The sequence below is a fragment of the Astatotilapia calliptera genome, chromosome 3 (assembly GCF_964374335.1).
Source record: "Astatotilapia calliptera chromosome 3, fAstCal68.1, whole genome shotgun sequence".
Taxonomy (NCBI): domain Eukaryota; kingdom Metazoa; phylum Chordata; class Actinopteri; order Cichliformes; family Cichlidae; genus Astatotilapia; species Astatotilapia calliptera.
The window spans coordinates 31,130,428-31,155,324 of NC_137424.1; the positions used below are offsets into that span (position 1 = coordinate 31,130,428).

Genomic DNA, 24,897 nt, shown 5'->3' on the forward strand with positions numbered 1-24,897 from the left:
CTTTGACAGGCGTTACAGGCACAGCGGTTGCCCCGTCACCGTGGTGCTCGGGTCACCAGAGTTAATTATTCTCAGCGCTGGTCCATCAAGTTGCATTGTGTGGACACACACAGAGACACGCACACACACATGGACTAAACATGCACTAAACACACAGTCACAGCCAGACATAAAGTAAAAGCTTTGACCTGGTTAAACACGGTGCCTTTTAACTAAACACTCAGAAACACACACAAGAGCCTGCTGGTGACCTGGCTGCTGGTGTCACAGTCATGCACACCAGGCCTGCATTATGTACCAAAAATCTGCCTTTTATGCAGTAGCATTGTTCAGAAACAAAATCATGGAGTCAAAATATTTGCTTGTATTAATCCACAGTTCTCAAGGTCACGTTTTGTGTTGAGAATTTTACTGAAAGAATCGTTCCTGGTGATCAAATGTAAGCTAATTTGCAGAAAACCTAAAAAGGCAGCAGATCAAAAACATTCAAGTCAACCCTGTAAACTCACATTTGATATGATTTTTGTCTTGCTTATGTTTGTTTTTATACCTGTAGTTATGGAAGAAGATTTGAAGTTGAATTGTTTTCACGTGGTTTACCAGTTTCAAGTCTTTTGATAATTTTGTGCTTTTGTACTCATAGTAAACTAGCACAAAAGAGAAAATAATGGCATTTCACTTGTTTATTGGCTCAGGACACGGTTGATACTCAGCATAGGATTGGACCCAGTTATTCATGATCCAGTTGCTTTAATTGGGGTGTGATGGCGACTAATCACAAATGCATGATTACTTGTAACCTAGGTTCCCCGATAATCATAAAGCACAAAATGCTTCTGGTAATCCTACTTTGATGCGCCACAAAAGCCATCCACTGAATGACCACGAGCGGAAGCATGATCTTGAAAGATATCAGGAGTCTGATCCATCGTCCGAGGGCTTCAAAAAGCTACAAACTGCTCTAAGTGACAAAGCATGATAAACTAAAGACATCGATCTGTACTGTTTCTGTCAATTTACTTCTGTTTTTAGTGATTTAGCACAGTACAGGGTGGGCCATTTATATGGAAACACCGTAATAACATGGGAATGGTTGGTGATATTAAAGTCCTGTTTGTGGCACATTAGTATATGTGAGGGGGCAAACTCCTCAAGATGGGTGGTGACCATGGTGGCCATTTAGAAGTCGGCCATCTTGGATACAAATTTTGTTTTTTCACTAGGAAGAGGGCCATGTGACATATCAAACTTATTGGTAATGTCACAAGAAAAACAATGGTGTGCTTGGTTTCAACGTAACTTTATTCTTTCATGAGTTATTCACGAGTTTCTCTTTGTTCACAGCCATTGACATGTCGAAGAGGTTAACACGTGAGGAGTGGATCGAAATTGTGTTGATATCTGGTGAACGCAGTAACCGGGTCATTGCAGCAGATTTCAATGCAAGACACCCTACGAGACCACCCATCTCCCACGCTACAGTTAGCGAACTGCTTGCTAAGTTTTGTGAAACTGGTCCATAGACAATTGCCTTCAGATGACCCCATTTTATTACGGTGTATCCATATAAATGGCCCACCCTGTATGATCAGCAAAATTCAAATCAAGAATTTGATCTGAACCCCCATCAGTAAATTCCCACAGTAAGCTACTTCTCTGGGCTCTTTTTTGAGTTCATATTAAACAAAATGACGTGCTACCACAAACAAATGTACTGAAATGAATATGTGGACTAAGAGTATTTTTAAATTTTGGTTGATAAGAAATATTCTGAGTTAATAGGAATAAAAAATGTATGTGTGTCAAATGAAGCAGGTATTATGTCTGCATATAAAGAAAATATAAAATGGGCTAAAAAGTGCAAAGTGGTCATGTAAACTTTTTCAAGGGTGGATGAAAGGAGGTGAAAAGAGTGGTGGTGTGACAAGGCAAAAGTAATACAATACATAAAGACACAAAGTATCATAATAATGTAAATCAATGGAATATGACATAAAACAGCAAATTAATTAAAAGCAAAGGCTTCTACTTTTCTGCTTTACCCAACACGGTTTGATTGTGCTGACAGTAACGAACACCCGCTGTCATTACGTTGGCCTTAGTTGGGTTCGCTGTGTGTGCATGCTGCCGGTGTTTTTTCTAGTTCATTTGTCTGCGTGTAGTGTAACTGAGTAGCGGGGGAAAGCATACGTGCCGTATCCAGGGCGGAGCTTGAGCGCATGGCTCATGAATATAAAATGATTTGTCTGCTTTAACATGATTCGGGTGGTTCGTTTCTTTAACGTTGCAGTGATGGTGTAAGAACGATTGATGGCTAAGCAGTAATGCTGCATTAAATGTTTGGACTTCTACAGCTGAGCTGAGGATGATAGTGATTAATACGAGGCAGGCTTCTTACTAATTAAAGTCTTGTCATTCATTAATGAGCTGGAGTAATTGAGGGCTTAAATAAAGGATGGATAAAGATTGCCCGATGAAAACGAGAGAAAGAAATTCCTATTGTCTGTTTTTAATGTAAAATTGTAGTACTATATATATTGTTGATGATAACATTAATTTTGAGTCATTTTGAGGACTTGAAGCATCTAAATTTTAATGGCCTGCACTTATCATGCATGTCCAGCTTCACTCCAAAACTGCTTCTTTAATCATTGCTCAGAATATCATGCTAATCCCTGTTATCTCGGTTAGTGCTACACCAGCTAGCTCATTCATTTGTGTTAAAGATGTATCGTTTTCCAGAATAATAAGCTCAAATGTGTTTTTATCAGAACTTAAATGCGTATTATGGAAGAAAATCTGCTCAGAAATGACCGAGGAGGTAACTCAGTCTGGGACAAAACTCTTTAACACTTTTTGCCTTTGTTTTTTTCACAGCAAGAAACAAAAACGGTTTCTTTTAATTCATCTGATAAGTAATATAAATATACATACCATTACATATTAACATTGCTGTAGTCTGAAATCAGCTCAGTGGCTGTAAAGGCTTGAGGGGTCATCTCTAATGTGATCATCTGAGGCAAGCTCTGGCAGGTGTAGTTTCAAATGTGCAAAAATGAGGGGCAGCCAATCAGATGACAGTAAGCTTAAATAGAGCTAAGGCGACTTGCTTCGAGCAGTGAGCGAACAGGGGAGCTGCACCCAGGCTCACTATAGGATGGATAAGGATTATTTCGAATTGTGAATCATGCACAGCTACTTTAGTAAAGAGCCTAGAAATGAGCATAGTAGATCCGCTTTAATGTAAACTCACATATATATTGCAGTCATTTGAAAATGTATAAAATTCAACCTGATTATCATATCCAAAGGTTACTTGTGTAACAGCTGATAGTGCTAACAATTACCAGAGTAATCTGACATTTTGTTATTCCTGGCGGCTTCGGCTGTAATGTAGCACCATCAATCTGCTAAAATGCTAATTGTGTGGCACAGACAGAACAGCAGAGCGCTGAGGAGAGAGAGAGATCATAGAGTTTATTGCCCACTTTATGGTACAAACTGGCGCGAGAACTCAAGGTTAGTCTTGTTCACATATGGCAAAGAATGACTTTCCCTGCTGTAATCTGTATTTATGAAACGCCAGATATCAGCTGAGCGGACACACGGTGTTATGAGATGTACCTGTTCATTCATTTAAAACAAACAAACAAACTTAATAATAGGTTTTTAAACCTGTTATTAAGACTGTCAACTGCAATAGTAGGCTAATAGGATTCATTAGCCATTTTAAGAGTTGCAGCTTTTGTTTTATGTATTAGATTTAAAAAAAATCCCCAGTGCTTACTCAGGCAGGCAGCCAGGCAAAGACCCCATGGGTGGGCTATCACCATACAGTTTGTAAGGTTAATATATACAATATAATCAGGCCAAACTCCAAAACTTAGGCCTAACAAGGGTAAGAGATCACCTCTATTTGAATATATTAATTTTAAATTGTGTTTTTCTCTCCATTAATCAATCAGTTCCCTAGAAACATAGAAAAAAAACAATTTCTGGTCTCTTGTTTATTTATATTAGGAAACACGTTATTCCTCGTTAAATGCTCGGTGAGTGGAACTACACTGTTTACGCTCTAAGATGTATTTATGGCTTTATACTGACACTGAGGCGAGTCCTGGCTGAAATATTTGGAGCAGAAGGTAGCCATATGTGAGTGGGTGGGGTGATGGCATAATGCTCACGCAGATGCGCGCACACACACACACACACACACACGGACAGTGTTTGTTAGGAAAGACCATGCTGCCCAGCACTATCTGAATTACATTATTGCGCAATAGTGTTCACAGCACGAACCAAATGTTCCAAACGTGGCCAGGTCGCCCTCTCTCTTCCCCTCTCTCTGGCTCCACCACTGCCACTGAAAGCAAATTCTAATGCAAAAAAAGAGAAAAGCGGGAAATAAAACTCCTAGTTTGGCAAACAAATGAACACCCTTGCGACTGCGAGCACATCAGGCGAGCGATATGCAAACGAGTGCTCCATGTGCCTTCAAGCAAGCTTGCCAGATGCCGGTGAGCTCGGCCCGACGGGTGGGACGTGAGGGAAATCGCCCACCGAGACGCAAAAAGAGGGAGAGAGAGTAAGAGAGGCGGGCAAAAGAGTGGGGAGGCGTTAAGGAGAGTGTTTTAATGTGGTGTGATTAGTGCTGCAGATTTTGGCAATTGCCTCCGTTTGGCACGAGGTGTGAAAGGTACATTTATAGACAGGGGGAGCTTGGTTTCAGGGGGGTGGGGCTAAGCCAGGCTGTCCTTCCTAATGTAGGCAAGTGATGCTAAAAGGTTTTTTGGACCAGATGTAAACAAATCACATGTGGGATTTCCTGGTGAGGAAAGTGGGGCAACAGTGAACATCTCATTTGCACGGATTGCAGGAAACATCTCAGACTCAGTTAACGACCTCTGTATGCAAAGTAGAGGTCGCCGGCATCAAGGCAGCGTGTCTGAGTCTGAGTGGTGAGCCATCGATGAGTCAGCCCATGTCTGCTCGAAGTGCATTTAATACTCATATCAACAACTTCTATATTTGAGTGGTGTGCCATTAATACACTTGGACAAACACTTTTATCTTCAGTATTCTGATTGGTGATTGCCCGACTGCGGTTTGAATAATACCAATTATGATCAGCCTCCCCAAAAAAACCCACAAAAAAACTGATGCGAGAGCACAAACAACAACAACCACCACCTACAAGCGTTCAGAAATAACAAATACAAATATGCTTTAAAAACATACTGCCTTACTGTGACAGGTTTACAGGTTACAGGCAGATGTGCTGCTGAGCTAATGGGCCTTTCATATAATTAACTGTACAGATGGAATAACAAGAATAAACAGAAGGGTGTGCAGGTGTAGGCAGGGTATCGTAACCTATCAATTTATCTCATATTCAGATGGACGAGATACTCAAGAGATAATAAATACAAAAATTAATGCATTATGTTGTCCAACAATCCACTAAAAGCAGAAAACTATTCTAGGGTTCTACTCGAGTTGGATTTGTATGCAAAAGTATCGTTGGGCAACCAGTCCCTTTACATATCACAACAATCCTTATTTACTGTGTCCCAGAAAATAAGGTCTGCTTTAAGATATTTCTACCCTGCAGCACACACACATGCACACACATCTCTGTGGGTACCTAAAACGCCAGCATGCGCAGCTTGAACACTCATATTTAATGCATTGCGTTTGCTCGGCGTGTGTTGTGTGCTTGTGTACTCGCACGCTCTCTGTGCAAGAACAAGTAAATTAAGACCACATCATGCCAGCACAATAAAGTCGACATTCCAGCCCCCGTGTGCGCACAGTTAGTACACACACCGGTTCGCGCACACGTTCGGCCGCTAAGCTCCGCAGCTACATCTAAATAAAGCAGATGAATCGCAGCTCCACAGTCCAGTAAGTCTGAGTGGCTCATGCCGGCACATTGTTGTGAATCAGCCACCCTTTCAGAGCGTGCCGTGCCCTTCTCCCCTCCCTTTCTTAACAGTCCGTGTCACCCAACTCCCCTGCCAACACCCCTACACACAGACTGAAATCTGTTAGCTGCTGCAGTTGGTGAGCAGGTGCTAGCGTGGCCTGGAAGCGCCCACGGGGCTCAGAGGCCGCAGACAGACACCAGATCGACCGCCAGTTTTTCTGCATTCCGCTCGACGGTGCCCGGCTTTAATTATTATTGGCCGCTGTAATTAATTACAGAGCCTCTGAGCGGCTGGCGGCCATAATCCAGGATCACTCCCCGACTTCAGTGGTGTCATTTGGCGTTTCAAACTGCTCCGTGTGGCTGCTGTCGCTCGCGTCGGTGTCTCGGAAAGCACACGGCCTTGCTTTTGTTTTTTTGCAGCGACAGCTGAGCCTGCAGCGCTGCCGGGTCTTACATTGGTCTCAAGTCTTTCAGACCAGCATATGGTCCGAGGTTAGAACGACTGCTTTATCTTAGGTTTTACTTTAAATGATTTAGCTGTTAAATTAAGTTGTCAATTTAAACTATGCAATTGAATATGAGACGCACACTTTATAGTCATTGGTAGCGCCTACTGTTGGCCTGAAGGGGCAATTATTCATGTCGGGAGCTATAAAGATTATGGGTTTATGAGCAGGGGATTTGTCCTCTCCTTGTGGTCAGAGGGCTGCTGCTGTCTGCCCACACACTAAAAAGGGACTCACAATACACACACACACACACACACACACACACACACACACACACACACACACACACACACACACACACACACACACACACACACACACACACACAGGCAGCAAGATTTAGGAGAAAAGTAGATGAGTATTGAGCATGGAATATATCTTGTTGAAAACTGCACCCATGGGGACAGAAGAGAGCGAGCGCGGGCCAAAAAGAAGGCAAACAAAGGAAGCTGGCTGCAAAGGAAAGATTTTTTTTTTAAACAGAAGAAGAAAAGACACGAGACCATTTTAAAAGGGATGTCGAGCGAGATGCAGGCGAGGCCTGGTGGAGGCAAAATTTGTGTCATCTTTTTAAAAAGCAGGTTTACCTCCATGCTCGTCCTCATCCTCATCCTCGTCCTCCTCTCCCACCCCTTTCAAATTACGGCACGGGTTGCAAGAGAGGATCAAACAAGCCGCGGTGTCTTATTCATTTTTTATCATCCTCCTATTCACTGAGGAGGGAAAGGAAAAGGAGGAGTGAGAGGCAGCCACACTGGGAGACTGGGGGGAAGGAAGGGAGAAGAAAAACAGAATAACCTACTTTTTCCTCCTCCCCTCTCTGGGTGGATATGTCGGAGCTTAACGAATTACAAACACACACGGACACTCGTGTGCAATCGCTGCGCTTGTAATTGCTCCAGTTGTTGCACGTGAACAGTGGAGCGTGGATCCCGGAGGTGGGAACAACTCTGAGGGAAACAAAAGAGTTGGCGGGCACACAGCCTCACCGCTGGCACTGCGCAGCGGCATGCTGCTAAGGATCGAGCGTGATCTCGCCCCCCGAGCCCCGAGCACCAAGTGGAACGAGTTTCTCAGGCCTCGTCTTCCTTGTGCCACAATCTTCGCTGGGTTTTTGCACTCGCTGTTTAGCGGTGGAGCTGTGACTCTCCGTTGGCACCTCATTATTTCCTCGGGCGCCGAGGGGCAAAAGGCTCCCGATTCCTCAGATGCACAGATAGAAAGAGAGACGAGTGATAGCGAGACGAGGGAGGCGGCAGTGCCATTCAGTTTCCCACTGTGCTCCGCCGCGCTGACGAGACACCTCAAACATGTCTCAGACTCGCACATACGGATTGAAGTACAGTAGCGGCAGGAGGAGGAGGGATGAAGAAAAGAGGCAGAGGGAAAGGGAGGGAACAGATTAGAAGAGAGAGAAAGGCAGAGGCGGTGAAGAGGGGAAAGACAAACTGTCTGAGATGGATTCCAAGAGGGAGAAAAGTGTCGGCTGAGAAGCGAGCAACAGCGGAGGGAGGCGTGGAAGGCAGGCAGAGAACAGAGTGAAACTTTTTGCAAGAGCTCGTTTCGCCAGCGAACCCCACAGTAGCTGAAGAGATGCCGCAAGTCTCTCTGTTTGCGGCTGCCAGTCCAAATCAGCAAACCTTATTCTGTCATTCAGAGCTGCAGGTATTCAGTCCCAGACTTCCTCCACCAGCTACTCACATGCAGCCTAGATAAATACACCCCAAGCCTGGATGGTCCAACAGGAAATGGCATGACAAGCTTTAGTTTCAGGTTCTGTTTTTGGATCAGGGTGAACTAAAAGTAAAAGTATGTAACATGGATATTATCATGTCTGCACACGTGACATGTTTAGTTGACTAATTTAGTCCAGAGTTCCTCCAAAGGCTAAATGTAAGAATGATTCTTGCCTTATTGGACATTTTTTGCACTTTATTAGCACATTGGAGGAGATTTTTCTCCTTGTCATACCCACATCTATATAATTTCCTTTGTGGTAGAGCCTTGCATATAAAGCCTGATATCTCACCTGGGAGATTGGTGAGGTCGACATTGATGAAAAGTACGGCACCTTCACCTTGCACGCTAGTATGTTTGTCCTTAAAGTTGTTACCATGTGAGGTGGGAATGAAAAGTTTCACATGTCTCCCCAGAAAACAGCAAAACATATATATATATATATATATATATATATATATATATATATATATATATATATATATATATATATATATATATATATATGTAGCTGACTTGAATTTGACTGGTTTCCCTTTCAAGTTTGTCTGTGGACTCTCCTCTGGGCACTGGAGTGCTAACGCTATTCCACAGTGTCCAGACCAAAGGTGATGCAACAGGTTAGGAATGCTGCCACTGGGCAGAGTCATGGTATTCTTGGTATAAACTAGGGTGTCTGTAGTTAAGATGGTAGCTCAGGTAGAGCAGATCATCTACTGGTTCATTTCCTGGCTGCTCCAGTCTGTGTGCCAAATAGTCTTGGGCAATAGTTCTAGTTCCACCCTAGGCTGTAAAATCTGAAACATTGTAACAGTTTGATTTTTTTCTTTTAAATATTTTTCCTGTTTCCAAGTGAAAAAGAACAATGATCAGTACAACAGCATGTGATCGTCATTAACGCAGGAATAGGCAGCCTAAAAACAGACAATAAACCCCACAGTTTGAACAATTTAACAAAAGAAAATCTTCAAAGTGACATTTCATTTTTATCGGTCAGCCATTTATGATTTTAAAAAGATTCCGCTCATTTCTGTTTGGAGGAAAATCTGATTATTTGGACTGGATTTATTGGAAGTTTTTGTAATGCCAGAGAACCGCTTGATCTGGCAACAGTGATAAAGTCTTTTAGTAACAGCTACTCGTTTCAGCTGACATAATTGGCGGGTACGCACTCGAAATGAGAACGTTTTGTTGACTTCTGTCAGGAATAAGGAGCCGTTTTGTTTCCAAAAGAACCAAGAATCTCTAAAGACGCATCTGACGCTATTTTTTTTTATTTTATAAAAACCCCCCTTTGTGACGGGCAAAGAAGAGAAATATTGACAGGCGTGGTAACAATAACAGATGGGGTGTGCGAGAAAATCTATACATCAGCAATCACATTATGGATCTCTGTGTGTTCTGGCCTCTTTGTGTCGCAGTCTGAATGTGTTCATTAGGAGAGCTTGTTGTTTTTCAATCAGTTATTCATGCAGCTGCTTGAGCACGCAACATGTCAAGAATACCATATGCATAAAAAAGCAATATTATTGTGCTGATCATGTAAAGCATATTTATGAGCAAATATTCCTCCTGCAGTTATAAAACAAACAGTTTTTCCACATGAGCTCAGCTATAGATTGAAGCCTTAGATGAATATTCATTGCTCATATTAATAGCCAGGAGAGGAGAGGAGAAGAGGGGGAAAGATTTGGGAGAGAGAGGCAGAAGTGTTTAGATGCTGCAGCTTGTTATTAATAAAGCTGATTATCATCTAAGGCTCATTCTCCGCGTGCCCTTTCTTTTGATATTTATCCCTCACCCTCTCCTTGGCTTTAGAAACCTGCATCAACAAACTCCTGCACTGCAATAAATTGAATTAATTAAAGACCAAAATAGACCGGGTGGAGGAACAGGTAGTGAGGGAGGTGTCGATTGTTGTTGCACCCTCTTTGGGAAGCAGACAGTCATACGCATCAGCTGCTCGTGTGTCTCACCGGCCATCTGTCAGGGACAACTAGATCAGGATGGCAGCTCTCCAAAGCCTCCCTCTTCCGCTCTGTCTCACGCTCTCTGTGGCGTTCGGCGGCATGCGTATCGCTCTCACTCAACGGTCATTACGAGTCAAATGAGTGTGACTTAATATCTCAGTTTCATGTCCTCATCTGGCCGCTTCAGTCCTGCTTTAATAACGGTCTCAGGGCCGAGAATCTGTAATGTGAATGTAGCTGCAGTGCTACACTTCCTGCTGTAATAAAACGGCTTATACAGCGCGACACGCACGCTGTAATCTCTACCTTTTGTTTTTACTGCTTACAATACAAGAATACCCATTAACATACACTTTACCCCAGTTATGTCTACTTAAGGGGCCTATTTCCATTCACACAGTATTGTGTGCTTTCTGCACCCGACAACTTATTGCATCTGTATGATGCTAAAATATTCAAACCTAAGTCCGCTTTTTATGTTTTTATAGCTGCACAATTACATTAATAAAATTTAATTGTTTTGCTTTCCATTTTATTCACATTTACCCGGGATTATTAGATTTAACTTAATTTGTGCGTGTTTTTAAAATGTACTTACTTACACTAAGTATTTTCTGCCCACACACCGAGCAGTATCACTGTGCAAACCTGCTTCATTTCATAATTTGACTTGCTATTTGCAAGTGGAGAAAACTTTAAACCATTAAAGTGACATCGCTTTAATAAGTGGGTTATATTCTCTTCTGACTTTGGTTTTTGTAGACATGTTATTTGATTTGCAAGTGTTTGTGGTAGAGAGCAGTGTATTAACGGCTTCTGTGGCAATTAAAAATTTGGAGTACTTCTGGAAATAAGTCCCATAGCCCCTCCTAAGTTTAGTTTTCTCTTTTTTCAATCATTTCATAAATGCCCCAGTCATTTTTTATATCACCGAATAACCAAAATAACTTCTGGAAGATGGATCGCATTAGAAGTAAGTATGAATTTAACAGCATAATCCATGTATGCTGCATTACACCCTACAAATTCAGATTAAGCATTTCATTAGTCTGTTGACAGCTTAATATCTCTTTTCTCTAGAGCCACGATGGGTTCTCAGTTGGAAAATTGCAGGTTTATTTCAATTTGCACAACTTCTTCTACCTGCCTAATCCTCTAAGTCAATATTTTAATGGAAAACTTTTATCTGTCCCAGGTCTCAAGTCCCTGTCAGACTGTAAACAAAGTCCAAGTGCTTTTCTGCTTGTCAAGTGAGCAGCTGGAAGCTACAGCTGACATTCATCAGCTTTAGCTTTGTTTGGGGAACGGTACTTTGTACCATCCTGCCTCTGTTGCTTTACCTTTCATTTCTCTTTAGCAACATATTTTTTTCTCATAAACTGTGCTGGCATCGCCCTCACCAAGTTAAAAATTAATTGCTCATGCAGTTTATCCAAATGCCCTTTTAAGGGACATGTGTAAAGGGTTTCACTGACCCAAGTTTCCCTTTTATATAATTTTTTTTTTCCTTCATCAAAGAACTGTTTTTATTCGTTTTGCCAGAGGAAGCAATATAGGGTCAAATGATATATCAAAAACCCTAAAATGTGGCTATTTCCAACAGATGCTAAGTTAGCAAGCTAGCCAAAAGGTTCCCAGATTGGAATTTAAATATCACACCCTTGCCGCCATGTTTTGCTTTCCATATTAATGTTAACCATCTGCTAAAGTTTGTGACGAAGGGACAAGCTTGTTGAAGTGATGTTACTGCTAACAAACTGCTAACATTGCTGTTGCAGCAATGTTAGCAGTGTTAGCTAACACTGCTGTTGCATTCGTGTTGATGCTAATCAGAGAAAACAGGTTTTGTGAAGATTTTTACTTTTCTCTGTGATGCTGTTTACTCCATTTTTTCCGTATGACGAATTTCCTGAAATGTGTAATTTATTTACTTAGGACCTAATGTGATAATTTCACATAGCAAAGATGTATTTACACTAGCGGATAAAAAGCTTGTATAACCTTTTTAGTTTTTGACACTTTGGCTCTCCCTCTGGTCAAAGGTTAAAACTGTCAAGAGAGGATGACAGGGGGTGTCAAAATTAATCAAAGTTGAACTTCACAGATTCACTTCTATCTTAAGAGAGAATCTGTAATCAGTCATTTCCACTGAGGGATGGAAAAATGTTAATATTTTAAATGTTGACGTGACTAGACCTTTACCGACCACGTCACTGTAAAAAAGAAATTGATGGAGGAGAGTTTGTGAGCCTTTAAAGTTTTATTGCTGCAGTTATTTCGAAAGCATTTTTTATATAAAATGAGGTTTTTTTGAATAAAATCACTTTATTATAAATGTATTTATTAACTTCTGCTCACATCAGACCTTCTCATGAATAATGCACATAGAAATGTTTGATGGTGCTCTACTACTTGTAGAGTGCGGTGTCCAACGGTGGTATGTGGTAGGTTTTTAGTCACGTACACAAGCGCTTTTAAGAAGACCCATTTCAGCCCAGTTTAATTACCACTAACTTTTAAAACTTTTAAAACTCTGGTCATGTTTCTCCCATACTGTGGTATAACCTACAGCACTCCAATCCAAGGTCAAAACCACTTAGTGGACGGTAAAATATTTATGATATAGGGTACGCGTTTAATGGTGGCACCCTTAGCCAACTACTATGTCTCCCCCTCGCTCTGACGTTTTGCTGAGCTCCAGCCGTGTCCTCCAGCCTACAGATGAGCTCTTCCCCCAGGGGCAGGACCACATCGTCCTCTGCCTCTCCTGGATGCTCCCATTGGAGAGCCAGCAGGGGGAATTGAGCGGCTCAGGAGCTGTCCTTAAGCAAGGGGAGGGGTAGATTTATAGCTGGTGATTTATTAAGGCGACAGAGGGAGAGGGAGCAGCAAGTAATCAGAGCAAGACGGCAGGGCAGTGACTCCCTACAAGTTCATGTGCTTGAAAAATTGTGGAGAATAAGGTACACTCGTCAAAGCTCGATACACTCATCCTCTCTGGGCGAGAGGAAAACATCCAGAGTATTTTAGTGGACGAGCCAGACTAAATGATGGGGCTGCCGCAGATAGCTCGTGAAAGTGTGTGTGGCTGCGAGGTTGAGCTCCCAGCCTGTGATTAATCTACCACTGTCTGTCTAATTACCAGCCATGCCCCTCTGTGTTCGCTGGCTCCACCGTAGACGCGCTGACCCACGCCGGAAACTCGGTGCTCCCGATGCAAATTAAAAGCCCTGTAAATATTTGCTTTTAACTCTTGCAGACACATTGTTTCCAATTTTGCGCTTCACTGGTCTGCATCCCTGACACCCCCTCCTTCACAGATGCACACTTTTCTGCCCACCACGGATGCATTTGTGCATACATTTACTGTCAACAAGTTTACCATCAGCCCACACACTCGCTACCTCCTCTGTCTAGCCCTCCTTTCTTTCATCTTAACCGCATCCTCCCATTGTTTTGCAGTTGGCAGTCTATCAGCCCATTTTTTCCCCCCACTGTCAGACAAGCCTAGTCTCTGTAGGAAGTAAATAAAGAGTATACGGTGGGGAGGAAGGACAATGAACATTGTTTTAAGCTAGAAACATTGAATTAAAACAGTAAACTGGTTTCTTTAGTTTATAAGAAAATATTTTTGGTTTTGCAATGTAATGTAAATCCACAAATCTTTGTTGCTGGTGTAAGCATTATGCATGCACACATGCTGTGAAGCATCTTTGGAAAGTGCTAATCAGCCATGACAATCATGTTGCGTGAGCTAGCCAGTCATTATCAGCTATGGTGGTTAACGTCTGGTTACACTGGTGAAAGAGTGTTTAAAGATCCAAATAGATGAGAATAATCTGGTTTTCTTTATTTAAAGCCAACATTTGAACCTAAACGTGGATTTAGCGAATAGTTGTTTCATTTTATTGACTTATTCATTGATTAGCAGAAAGATCACCTGCATGATGGAATGATTGTCTAGTTCCACCAGCATCATGTGAGGAATGGTGAGCATGGCAGAAGAAAAATAACTTTACTGTTTTATGTAGACATCAAAGCCTTGGCGTCTCCATGAGCTGAAAAAAAAAATCATTTCCTTGTTTGCTGTAATAGTTTTCCCATTTAGCTGCTGTTAATTTAGTTGATCAGTGTGCTTAACACTCTTAGCTTACAGCGTGCTTTGAATTTGATTCTTTTTGGGAGAAAGGAAGGTAATAAAAAAATGATAAGGGATTGACAGGAAGAAGTGTGAGCAAACGCTTACCTGCCATTCGGGTTTTGCCATTAAGGAGCTCACAGAAAGGCTGTCAGCAGGATGGCAAACATACAGAAACACACATACATGTCCACCCCATCTATTGGTATTAATGTGGCATCTGCTGAGATGAAACGGCACTTTTCTGTTCAGCCACTCAGCATCCACTCTACCGTGCCCTCGCAATTACCTTGCAATCAACACGTCAAACTCGCATGGTGCAGATAAAACACACACCAGGGCTGCAGATACACAGATAAACTACAAACAGCAGCATATGTTTTTTTCTCAAGGTATATGCACTGATAACCGTGTATTATACCCATGCACACAGTCACAGGGATACATTGGCGTTTCAATATCCAATTTTCCTGTCACAGCCTTGATGTGTTAATTAGCAAATGTGAAAACAAATGAGTTGTGCTGATTCAGAGGCTGTCAGGGTTGACATGATAACGAGCGCGATGCATTTGTGTGCGTGGGCTTGACTTGGCTGCACATTGACAAGGTAAATGTAGTGTATGCGATTTTTCATTTGTGTGTTATAGGCCTACTTTGATTTGTCTCCATTTCTCTCCCAGTCACTTCATATTTTTTCTTTATAACCACAAAACAATTTTAAAACAGTGACTCCTTTTGACCTCTTACAAAAACTTCACTCCCTGAATTCCAGCTAATAGCCAGTACCCTTGGCACAGCAAAGTCGGTTTATTATCTGTCATTAAGTTGAGTCTGGTGAGTGTACTGACAGACTGACTGGAAACACAACACGGAGCTAGAGTTGGTAGGCAATTACAGGGAAGGCAGTGGTGGGCGATTCTGCAGCTGTATTCGAGTAGAATTGGGTGGAATTGGTTTTAATGGGATTTGGATTGTGCTTGGTAAGGTATGTGGCAAAACGGTGATGGATGTGATTGTGAGGCTGTGGTCTCTAGATTTAACAAAGCAGGAGAATTAGAGAAGCTTCCTAGAAGGAGAAATATTGTGGACTGGATAGTGTCTGCATCAGAAACTGGTCAAAGGCACTTGATGCTGAAAGCAGTGATTATAGTTGATTGCGGACAAAGACAACTGCAGACATCAGCCATAAGCAGTCATTTCTATTTTTTGAAGTCCTGAAGGGCGACGTCCACACAGAGCCTTTTACTGACCATCTCATAATTACATTTCTCAGACCCAAGAAGTCTCTCGCATCACCGTGCATGAATTCTGGCCCACTCTTCTTTCAAACGTTGATTCCGTTCATAGATGTTTGCAATCATTCGTTTATGCATAGTTCTCTTAGGGTTCCTCCACAGCATTCCTGTCAGGCGGAGGTTTCAATGGGCCATTGCAACACCTTGATTCTTTTCTTTTTCAGCCGTTGTTTTGTTGCATGATCCAATTTTCGACTCATTGAGTGCAAGGTGCCCAAGTCCTGTGGCCACAAAACAAGCCCAAATTACCACCCTTCCACCAACGTGCTTAAATGTTCATATGACGTGTTTGTTTGCCCTGATATGCTGTGTTTCCGTGTGGCCAAACACAAACATTTATTACGGCCGACGATCTCCACTTTGGGCTCGTTTATCCAAAGCACATTAGTCCAGAAGTCTTCCGGTTTGTTCAGATTCAACTTGTTTAGACTTTTTCTCATCGTACTCTCATGAACTCCAATATTTAAATACTAACTGAGGTCTGTAGAGTCTGAGATGTAGCTCTTGGATTTTTTGCTAACTGTCTGAGGATTGCATAGTCAGATCTGAGATTAAATTGCTGGGATATCCACTACTGGGAAGATTGCAGCATTGTGTTAACAAACTGGCATAAAAGGTGCTCACATTTGCTCATAATCAATTAATAAAGTGCATTGAGTAGCAGCACCTAGCTCTTATTTACCCTCTTCATTCCTATGCAAAGAGTAAGACTGTACTTTTAACAGCATTTGGTAGAGTCCAATGAAAGCTTTATTTTTCAAATACACTTATGTGTAAAGGGTTAAATAGTTTTGCTGCTAATCTTGTGGACCTGTTTTGGTTCAGTTTTTTTTAAGGTTTGTTCTTGTTCATAAGGCTGTTTTATTTAGCTAAAGTTCTGATATGAATGTTGATGTCTTGTTAAATATCCCAATTGTTTGATCTTCGGGCTGAAGGAAGAACAACACTCGGTGTACAAATGCTTAATCAACAATCTCTTTATTCCATACAATTCTCCTTATTCCATACAACACTTTGAGCATAAACGTCCAGATGGGAGATGTGGACAGGAGGGTGTCTACCAGATCACGAAGTGTCTGACCGTTTCTCACATTCTTATAGCTTCGGCCTCCCTCCACACTAAGAATCCACATTCTTTCTCTCTTACGGCGCCTAAGTGACAGCCTTGATTTTCTGTTTTATTTCCTCTTGATGAGATTGAGCAGAAAACCTCTACGGTATGTTCTGTTCTCTTTGTAATCAGAAAAGGAAGGCCATGATTCTAAACAAACAGCATTTCTTATAACTCAGCAGTATAATGCATCATAAAACAGTGTAATGATTAATCCAAGGCATAATGTGGCCTATAGCCATATAATGATTCAACAGTTCTTTGATTAGAAGTATAAGGTGGCTTAAGATAGTATAATAATCTCACAAAAGTAATTTAGGAACTTTGATATATTTGAATGAAAATTAAAAGTTTTACATTTTTGTTGGCAAGTTTAGTTATCTAAAAGCATCGTTTTGGTATTGGTATTTATGAATTGCGCCGATGGTGCTTGATGCTTTTATTTGATCGTGGTTCCTCTGGCAATCTTTGGATTGCCCTTCTGTTTGTCTCTACCATATTTTGGATTAAACCTAGATAGTCTCTTGTCCTTGTTTGGCTGGTTACTTGAACAATTTTAGATCTCATCAGACATCCATCGATTTTCTTCCGCTTATCCTTTTCTTGGTCGCGGGGGGCACTGGAGACTATCCCAGCTGTCTTAGGGTGAGAGGATACACCCTGGACAGGTCGCCAGTCTGTCACAGGACTAATACATAGTAGGAGCCAATCGCACTCACATTCACTCCCACATTCACACCTATCAGCAATTTAGTGTTTCCAATTAACGTATCCTGACTAACTGCATGTCTTGGGACTGTGGGAGGAAGCCAGAGTACCTGGAGAGAACCCACTTAAACTCCACACAGAAAGGTCCTGGCCTGATGGTGGAATTGAACTGATGGTGAAAGTGAAGCAACAGTGCTAACCACCATGCCACACACCCTCATCAGACATTTGTTCTCAAATGATCAAAAGCTATATAATGATTAAATAATTCATGAGGAACAACGTATACACAGATCGAGTACACACAAACATTTCCTTTTTGATGTGTAGATGAGTCAGTTACATCCATGACTAATCTTAATCAATTCTTCACCCTGCTTTAGAAACTGTAAAGGAGAACAATTTATTCCTGTTAAGCATGGTGTAATTTCAATCACACTTACTGATCGCGCTTCAGTCTCCACGAGCAGAGACATGACCTACACGTGGAAGATTAACAGCAGGTTAATTGGGGGAAGTCTCTGTCATAAAAGTGGTGCTGAACACTCCTCCCTGTAATTAAAGATAACAAAAGTAGACTTGCTGTTGAAAACATAAGCACTTAAGTAATTCTTCCCTGAATGTGTGCAGCGAAGCAACTCCCCCACCCCTCATGGCACCAACATCAAAGTGTGGTGTCAGTTTTGAAGCAGAGATAGGCAAAATAAAACACAGTTTGTGGAATGCGATCCCCGCTGAGACTTATAGTAATTAGTCAGAGAGAAAATTGTTCAAACATGTTGGAGAGAACAAAACAATAAAAAGAACACTTGCAAAATCGGATAAAATCTAATTGTCTGTGCAGAGTCTTTATTAGTTTTGTCAATGACAGATTTTCAGAACATGGCTTTTAGTCTTGTATTGGAACTATTTCTACACTAAATCCAAGACTTCACTTGCTTCAAAACACCACCTCACAGTCATTAGTCATGGAAGGAAGGTGGGGTGGTGGCTCACAGAACTTTCTGTTACTGAAAAGAAAGATCACTTCTTTCACATGGAGAGGCTTTATTTGTTTTACTCTTTCTTCTGTCCTCATCGGGGGGATATTTTTCTTAAAGCGGTGATGCATTTGTTGCTAGCTACCTCACAGATGATTGACTTTTTCCAACCATTGCAAAATACACCTACCCTTGTATAAATACCTGGTGGAAATTAAGTTCTCTCTCAGGACAAAGGCAAAGTTAATTGAGCGTTCTGTTGAATGGTGTTGAACAGCGTTCCTGCTGCAACCTCAATAGACGATTGATGGCACTCACACAGTATCATCGAGAATCATCATCTGACCTCACAGTTCTTGTCGTCTTCGTGGCGCTTTCACGTCACTTATGCCTTCATTTCTTCCGATCCATAGCTTTCCTGTTTTTGCACCTTTTTGCCATCTATTCCTTGTCCTGCCTTCGGTTCCACATCAGGTCTTGTCTGGTGATGGTGTTGCCTGGTTTCCTCAGTGTATGGGCTATCCACCTCCATCTTTTTCTTCCTATCTCTTTCTTTACAGACCTTTTATTCGCTTTTTCCCACAGGTCATGCATCTTGATCTTGGTCTTGCTTAATCAGAATGTTGCTGTAATGAGCCATGCACCATGAACCTTCCAACTTAGTAGTGCCTTTCTCTACTTTTAGATAATATTAGCACAACTACTTCCATGCGAGAGGCATCATCTTCTTCATGTCTCATTACTTATCAGTCTATTCCAGGGGTGGGGAACTCCAGGCCTTGAGAGCCGGTGTCCTGCAGGTTTTAGATCTCACCCTGGGTCAGCACACCTGAATCAAATGATCAGTTCATTACCAGGCCTCTGGAGAACTTCCAGACATCTTGAGGAGGTAATTTAGCCATTTAAATAAGCTGCGTTGGATCAAGGACACATCTAAAACCTGCAGGACACCGGCTCTCGAGGCCTGGAGTTGCCCACCCCTGTTCTGCTCTGTCCTGATTGAATGCACCTAGTCTCGCTGGTCCCTATTAATGCAAGGCTGTAATTTTGCATTGCTTTAGCAATTTAGTAAGCCCTTCCAGTTTGATACATGGTTTGGACTTTCCATGTATTTTAATCCTGGTTGGAGGAAGGATTTTTGGTCCTGTAGTTTCCAAAAACTCCTGACTTTTACTGAATGGCGTGCTTTGGGCCTTGGGTTGAAGGTCGTTATTCCAAATTCAAGCTTCCTTGATGTTCTCTTGTCAATATTTTTGGGTTTTGTGGGATAGGGTTGCCAGCCAACCCTCCTCCTTTCTCATCCAGGCGTGGGAACCACCATGGGGGAGTTGAAAGTGAGGAAGCAGTGAGGAAAAAATCTACAAGGAAAAAATTTTTCTCAATCTGTGTCAGTTGTTTCAGCTCAACTGAACATCGTATTATTGCATTATTGTATAGGGTTGTTACCTTACAATACAAATAGACTTGAATTGAATTGAAAAAAGTTGGTGTTCTGTTAAAAAAACAAACAAACAAACAAAAACTAATCCAAACATAAAAATAAAGATTTTCTAGGTGTCCCACTTGTGGAATACCTCCAATCTGCTAACTGTAAAACAGAATAACATAGAATTGAATTATAAAGATAGTTCCTATGGATGGGACTGCTGTCAACGATCAGCTGTCTAGGTATGGACCAATAACCAATCCAAATATCAGATGCTCTGTTATACGGGATATTTCACATTTCTTTAATCTTTAGTGAACATACATTCTTGACTTGTCAGTTTGTTCCTGTGATTTGTCGTCTTATAAACACATTTAAATAGTTTTCTTACATCTGCATCGTTCATTGCTTTCTAAGTGTGCCAGTTGAGACGTTAGCTGTTGTTTTTTTCCTTTTCCTTTTAAGTTCTTTTAGCTTAGATGTTGGATAATATCTATCTGATATTCTCCTCGGCAGCTGCTCCTGTCAGATCAGTCACTCCGCTTTCTTCTCCACCTTGCTTAGAAGCATTTAGTCGTCTATTATATGCATATATGCTCACCATTCACTGCTCAGTTTTCTCTTCTTTGAGGCATTCATTTCTTTTGTAGCCGAAGTGATATCGACTGCACGGAGTAATGGTGATATTTGTTATTGTTATAGCTGTTGGCCTAATGACAACTACATCTATTTGAACCTCGTACCAGGCAGGCATCATTTCACATCAACAGATTAAGCAGCAAAATGATATCACTTACAGACGTATAGGTCAAATGAAAGTGTTTGAGTGGCCGGATCTTTCCAATAGCTGTGATCCTGATTTGCTCAAGCCTGCTCAGTTGATGAATGTGTGGCACAGTGGTGTAAAGGTCGCAGTGAGGCTGGAAGGTTGTAATCACAGACTGTGTGGCAAAGATGGACACTATGCTGCCGTTTGCTGGTGTCAGGAGTCCATATTTTGAAGACTTGTCGTTAGGGTTAGGATTACCTGTCACCATCTTCATTTTCAAGAACCAGAAGGAACCACATTTGGATGATAGGGTGTCTTATTGAGTGTTAGTGTGTGCAGCACAGTTATTTATGGCCATATTTTGTCATATAATTTCACCATCAACACCACAAACACGTTTTTCCTAACAGGTTGTAAACATGCTTTTTAATAGGCCATTTGTACATGTGAGTACAGTATATGGGGAGTGACTCACTTTTGGTGCCAGCCTCAAATGGCCACTCCAGGAAGTGCAGCTTCCACACTGGCGTCATGCTTTCAGCCCTGGAAAACATGCTCTGGAGCTTGATGCCAGACATTTCTCTTCCTGTATTACTGCTCAACAAAAGGCCCACATGTGCATCCAGTAGAAAAATCCTTAACTGTGGAAAACGCTGGGATGCAATTGATTCGCATGTTTTTTTTGTGCTGCTCATCTTCGATGATTCAGAATGACACAGACCTGTAACAAAGTATCTTGCGGTAAAGACTGGTTTAGAATTGAAAATCTTTTTTTTCTTTTTTTGAATTGCAGCATCATTTGCCTTTCTCATTTAAATTAGAAATAAGTAGGAGATGAAAAAGAAGTGCAGGGGAAGATGAGTTTCCCACTGACAGTCTGCCACGGAGTGGCCTGTGCAGTCTCCCTCAGTCTCACTGCCTCCTGGGAGTTGAGGAAAACATTCTGCTGATGACATGAATCTTGGATGAGTGTGCATCTGTGTGTGAGTGTGAGATAGTGTTGCATGCATACAGAGAAGTACAGTATTCTGGGAGAACCTGTTCATTTAAATCTGCGTCTGTGAGTATGATAGCGTGCGTGCGCCAGTGGCGCCAAAATTCCAGACACACATTCCCATGAATATCTTGTGTGTGGCTCTGTTGACATGCTGAACCGTCCTCTCCCCAGACCACCCCCATTCTCTCTTTCTCTGCTTCATCAATCACTTAAGCTTTCCCACTGCTCATGGCAGAGCTGGACCAATTAAACCCTCTAATTGAGCCAATTAGCAATTAAACACTCAGATGCACCACAAAATTCTGGCGGTCCCCGCAGGCATACTCGTGTCTGCCAGGAGCTTGGCCAGGAATTCTGACATACATGTGTCACGAGGTGCAAGTTTTGGGCAAAAAGGAGTCCAGTTGTCCCCCTTCCTGGGCTCATCACGTCCCTGAGAATCTCTCCTCCTTGTGTCACTTTGACTCGAGGCCTCTTGAAGGGCCTCTGCTGACCACAGAGAAGCTTTTCATTAACAGGACCTGTTTCCTCTCCATCTTTATTCTCACCTTTCATCTCCAGTTTGGCTCTCTCGTCATCCCTGCTCCTTTTTCTTTTTTTCCCTTCCCCTCCGACACTCGTCTCTTCGCCCGTCTCTTTTATGTACGTTGGAGGATGAAAGTTTAACAGCAGTGTAGATGGTTATTTTTGATTGTTGGGTGTGTGGGTGAAGGGCTCGTCCCAGACTCTCCGTGGTTTAATTAGAGCGCGCGTCGTGCTGCCCGCTTCTCAGCGAGCAGATACACACCCCGACGCACACACGGGGGGGCGTGGGCAGAACAACAAAGTCCACTCGGAGACGAACAAAGGCAGGCGGCAATATATTTAGTGTGCACGCGCGGGAACAAACAAAAACAAGGAGAGATTAGAGGCGCTACAGGCCCGCTCGCAATTACTGCTCTCTCTTTTTTAACTTTTTTTTTCACCATGCATTTCCCCAAAAGCCCGAATATATCCTCTCCAAGAGCTTGTTGTACATAAGAAACGATTAATACATGAATGAGCCTCCTTATTTGTGTTATCTGCTCATCAGCCTATAGACTCTAATTATCTGCCGTCTTGCCTCAAGCCTCTTAAATCCCATACTTTTACATTTTAAATGGCTTTATTGGCAGTGTGAGAGAAAGGGGGAGTGGGGGGGAGAAAACAAAAACAGAGGTGGGTACAGGCGATGCAATAATATCCTTAATGATGCCTTTAAAGGGGACAATTACGGTAGGGCGATAAAGCAAAGGGGAGAGTGTGAAAAAAAATGCGATAAGAGTGAAAAAGAGTGCGCTAACACTGAGGAGATATCTCACTGTACTCCCAGCGTTACTTACTGCCGGGCCTTGTGTGTCCCGCACCGTTACATAACACCACGCAACAACGTAACGGCAGCCTAATCTCCTCCTCGCCTCATGCATTTCCTGACTCTGGATCTGTTAGATGAGGATTTGCACATTTCCGCTGTAGATTACATGAATGGCTGTGCACAATGTGGGCTTTCATTCATGTGTGGCTCAGTTAATGCTACGAGTGTGTCTCTGTGTTCTGCGTATAGCCAGAGAGCGCCCCAGCTGGGCTGTTCTAAGCTGCTTACAGGCGCACATTATTGACATTTGACCTTACTGGGCAGTGAAAGGCTCGCCCTAATCTCCAGCTTCTACTCGTCCACCAACGCTGTCTACTGTACTGTCTGTAGTGTTGCCTCCACGAGAACCTCTGAAGCCTCGAGGAATTTAATAGAAATATTGAGGCATCGCTGGCAGCGTTGTTCGGTGGAAACTCGGCAGAGATGCGTGCGTGCTAGCTGCCAGGTTGAGCTCGGGCCGCCAGGAGGGATCGTGCCCTCATGCAGGTCGCACTGGGACAGCAGGATTTTCATACATAATGAATAGAGAGACATGTAGAAATGTGCACTCAGCAAGGAGCATATATGGGATTATGTTGCAAACGCCAGAGGAAGTAAAAACATGATGTCAGAAATTGCATTTGTGTCATTGTGTTTGTTTTTGTTCTTCCGTCCATGTTGGAGAGAAACATTTTCAGCCTTGTGATGTAACGACGTGAAGTGAAACACGTTGATCGTCACATGAAATGCTCCCAAAATGAACCCTTGTTAGTTTGATCTCCACAACACTGGCTCTGGATTTAGAAAATCTTTCATTTCAGGAAAAAAAAAAAGAAAAAAGGTCCCTTGGCAACAGCTGAAGGTGAAAAAATGTTGAACTGACAACATTTAATGGAATATATTTCTGTTTCAGATAAGCTTAATCTCTTTTATCTTTTCTTCCTCCCTCCCCCCGCCCCCGCTGTCTCTCTCTTTATCACCGTCCCTTAAATCTCTTCCCTCCTCCCCCCTGCTTCTCTGTCTCATTCTGCAGAATTCATCATCAATCCAATTATCTGGATAATTGAGGACGAATAGGTATGGAACGCAACAGAGCCATGGCTTGGGAAGTGTTTCGGATCACCGTTGCTCAGAATCACCACTGACCTGGCACCCACTCCAAGGTCCAAACCCCTTTATCCGGCACCCAGAGCCCAAAGGACCCTTCTCTCCCAAGCAGCTGCCTTGTCCTCCACTTCACCTTCATTCAGCGCCCTTAGTCTTGGTCGAGTTTCTAAAAAAGCTCCTTTTTAGTCATTAAGGGTTTTTTACCTTCCAGATTGTTGGATATAATCCACTTTTGCTTATAAAGAGAGACGTTTTCCCAAACTGACTAAAAGCAGGTGGCTGAACGGTATGAACTCAGTCATGAAGCCCCTTCCATTCTTTATAAATAGACAGAGTCGGCGGAGTTTGTCGTCAAGGACAAGCCACCTCAGCCTTATGACAGACTGGTGCCTCATGAGCGTCCTAGGCCTCATTCTGCTCTTCAGTCTAGCCTCGAGCCAGAAGATGGATCCTTCTAAACACCCTATCGTGACCACTAACTATGGGAAGCTCAGAGGCATCAAGAAGGACTTGAACAATGAGATTCTTGGCCCTGTGGAGCAGTACCTGGGTGTGCCCTACGCCACGGCGCCTATCGGCGATCGCCGTTTTCAGCCACCTGAGGCCCCGGGATCCTGGCAGGAGATCCGCAACGCCACCCTCTTTGCCCCTGTGTGCCCTCAAAATGTTCATGGTGTACTGCCGGAGATAATGCTACCCGTGTGGTTCACAGACAACCTGGACGTGGCGGCCGGTTACATCCAGAACCAGAGCGAGGACTGCCTCTACCTCAATGTCTACGTGCCCACGGAGGATGGTGAGTGGGGACAGGGTGAAATGAAGGGTTGGTGGATGTGGGACTTTGATAGG

General features: G+C 42.6%; 1 protein-coding gene across 3 annotated transcripts in view; it reads left to right on the forward strand.

The window, feature by feature from the left end:
• nlgn2a (neuroligin 2a) overlaps nucleotides 1-24,897 on the forward strand; it is a 242,338-nt gene that overhangs the window by 64,027 nt on the left and 153,414 nt on the right. For all 3 annotated transcript variants that reach the window (XM_026161606.2, XM_026161610.2, XM_080299829.1), the window contains one exon: nucleotides 23,975-24,844. In XM_026161606.2, coding sequence (XP_026017391.2) covers nucleotides 24,337-24,844 — 508 coding nt within the window. In that variant the 5' untranslated portion in view covers nucleotides 23,975-24,336. The remainder of the gene's footprint in view (nucleotides 1-23,974; nucleotides 24,845-24,897) is intronic.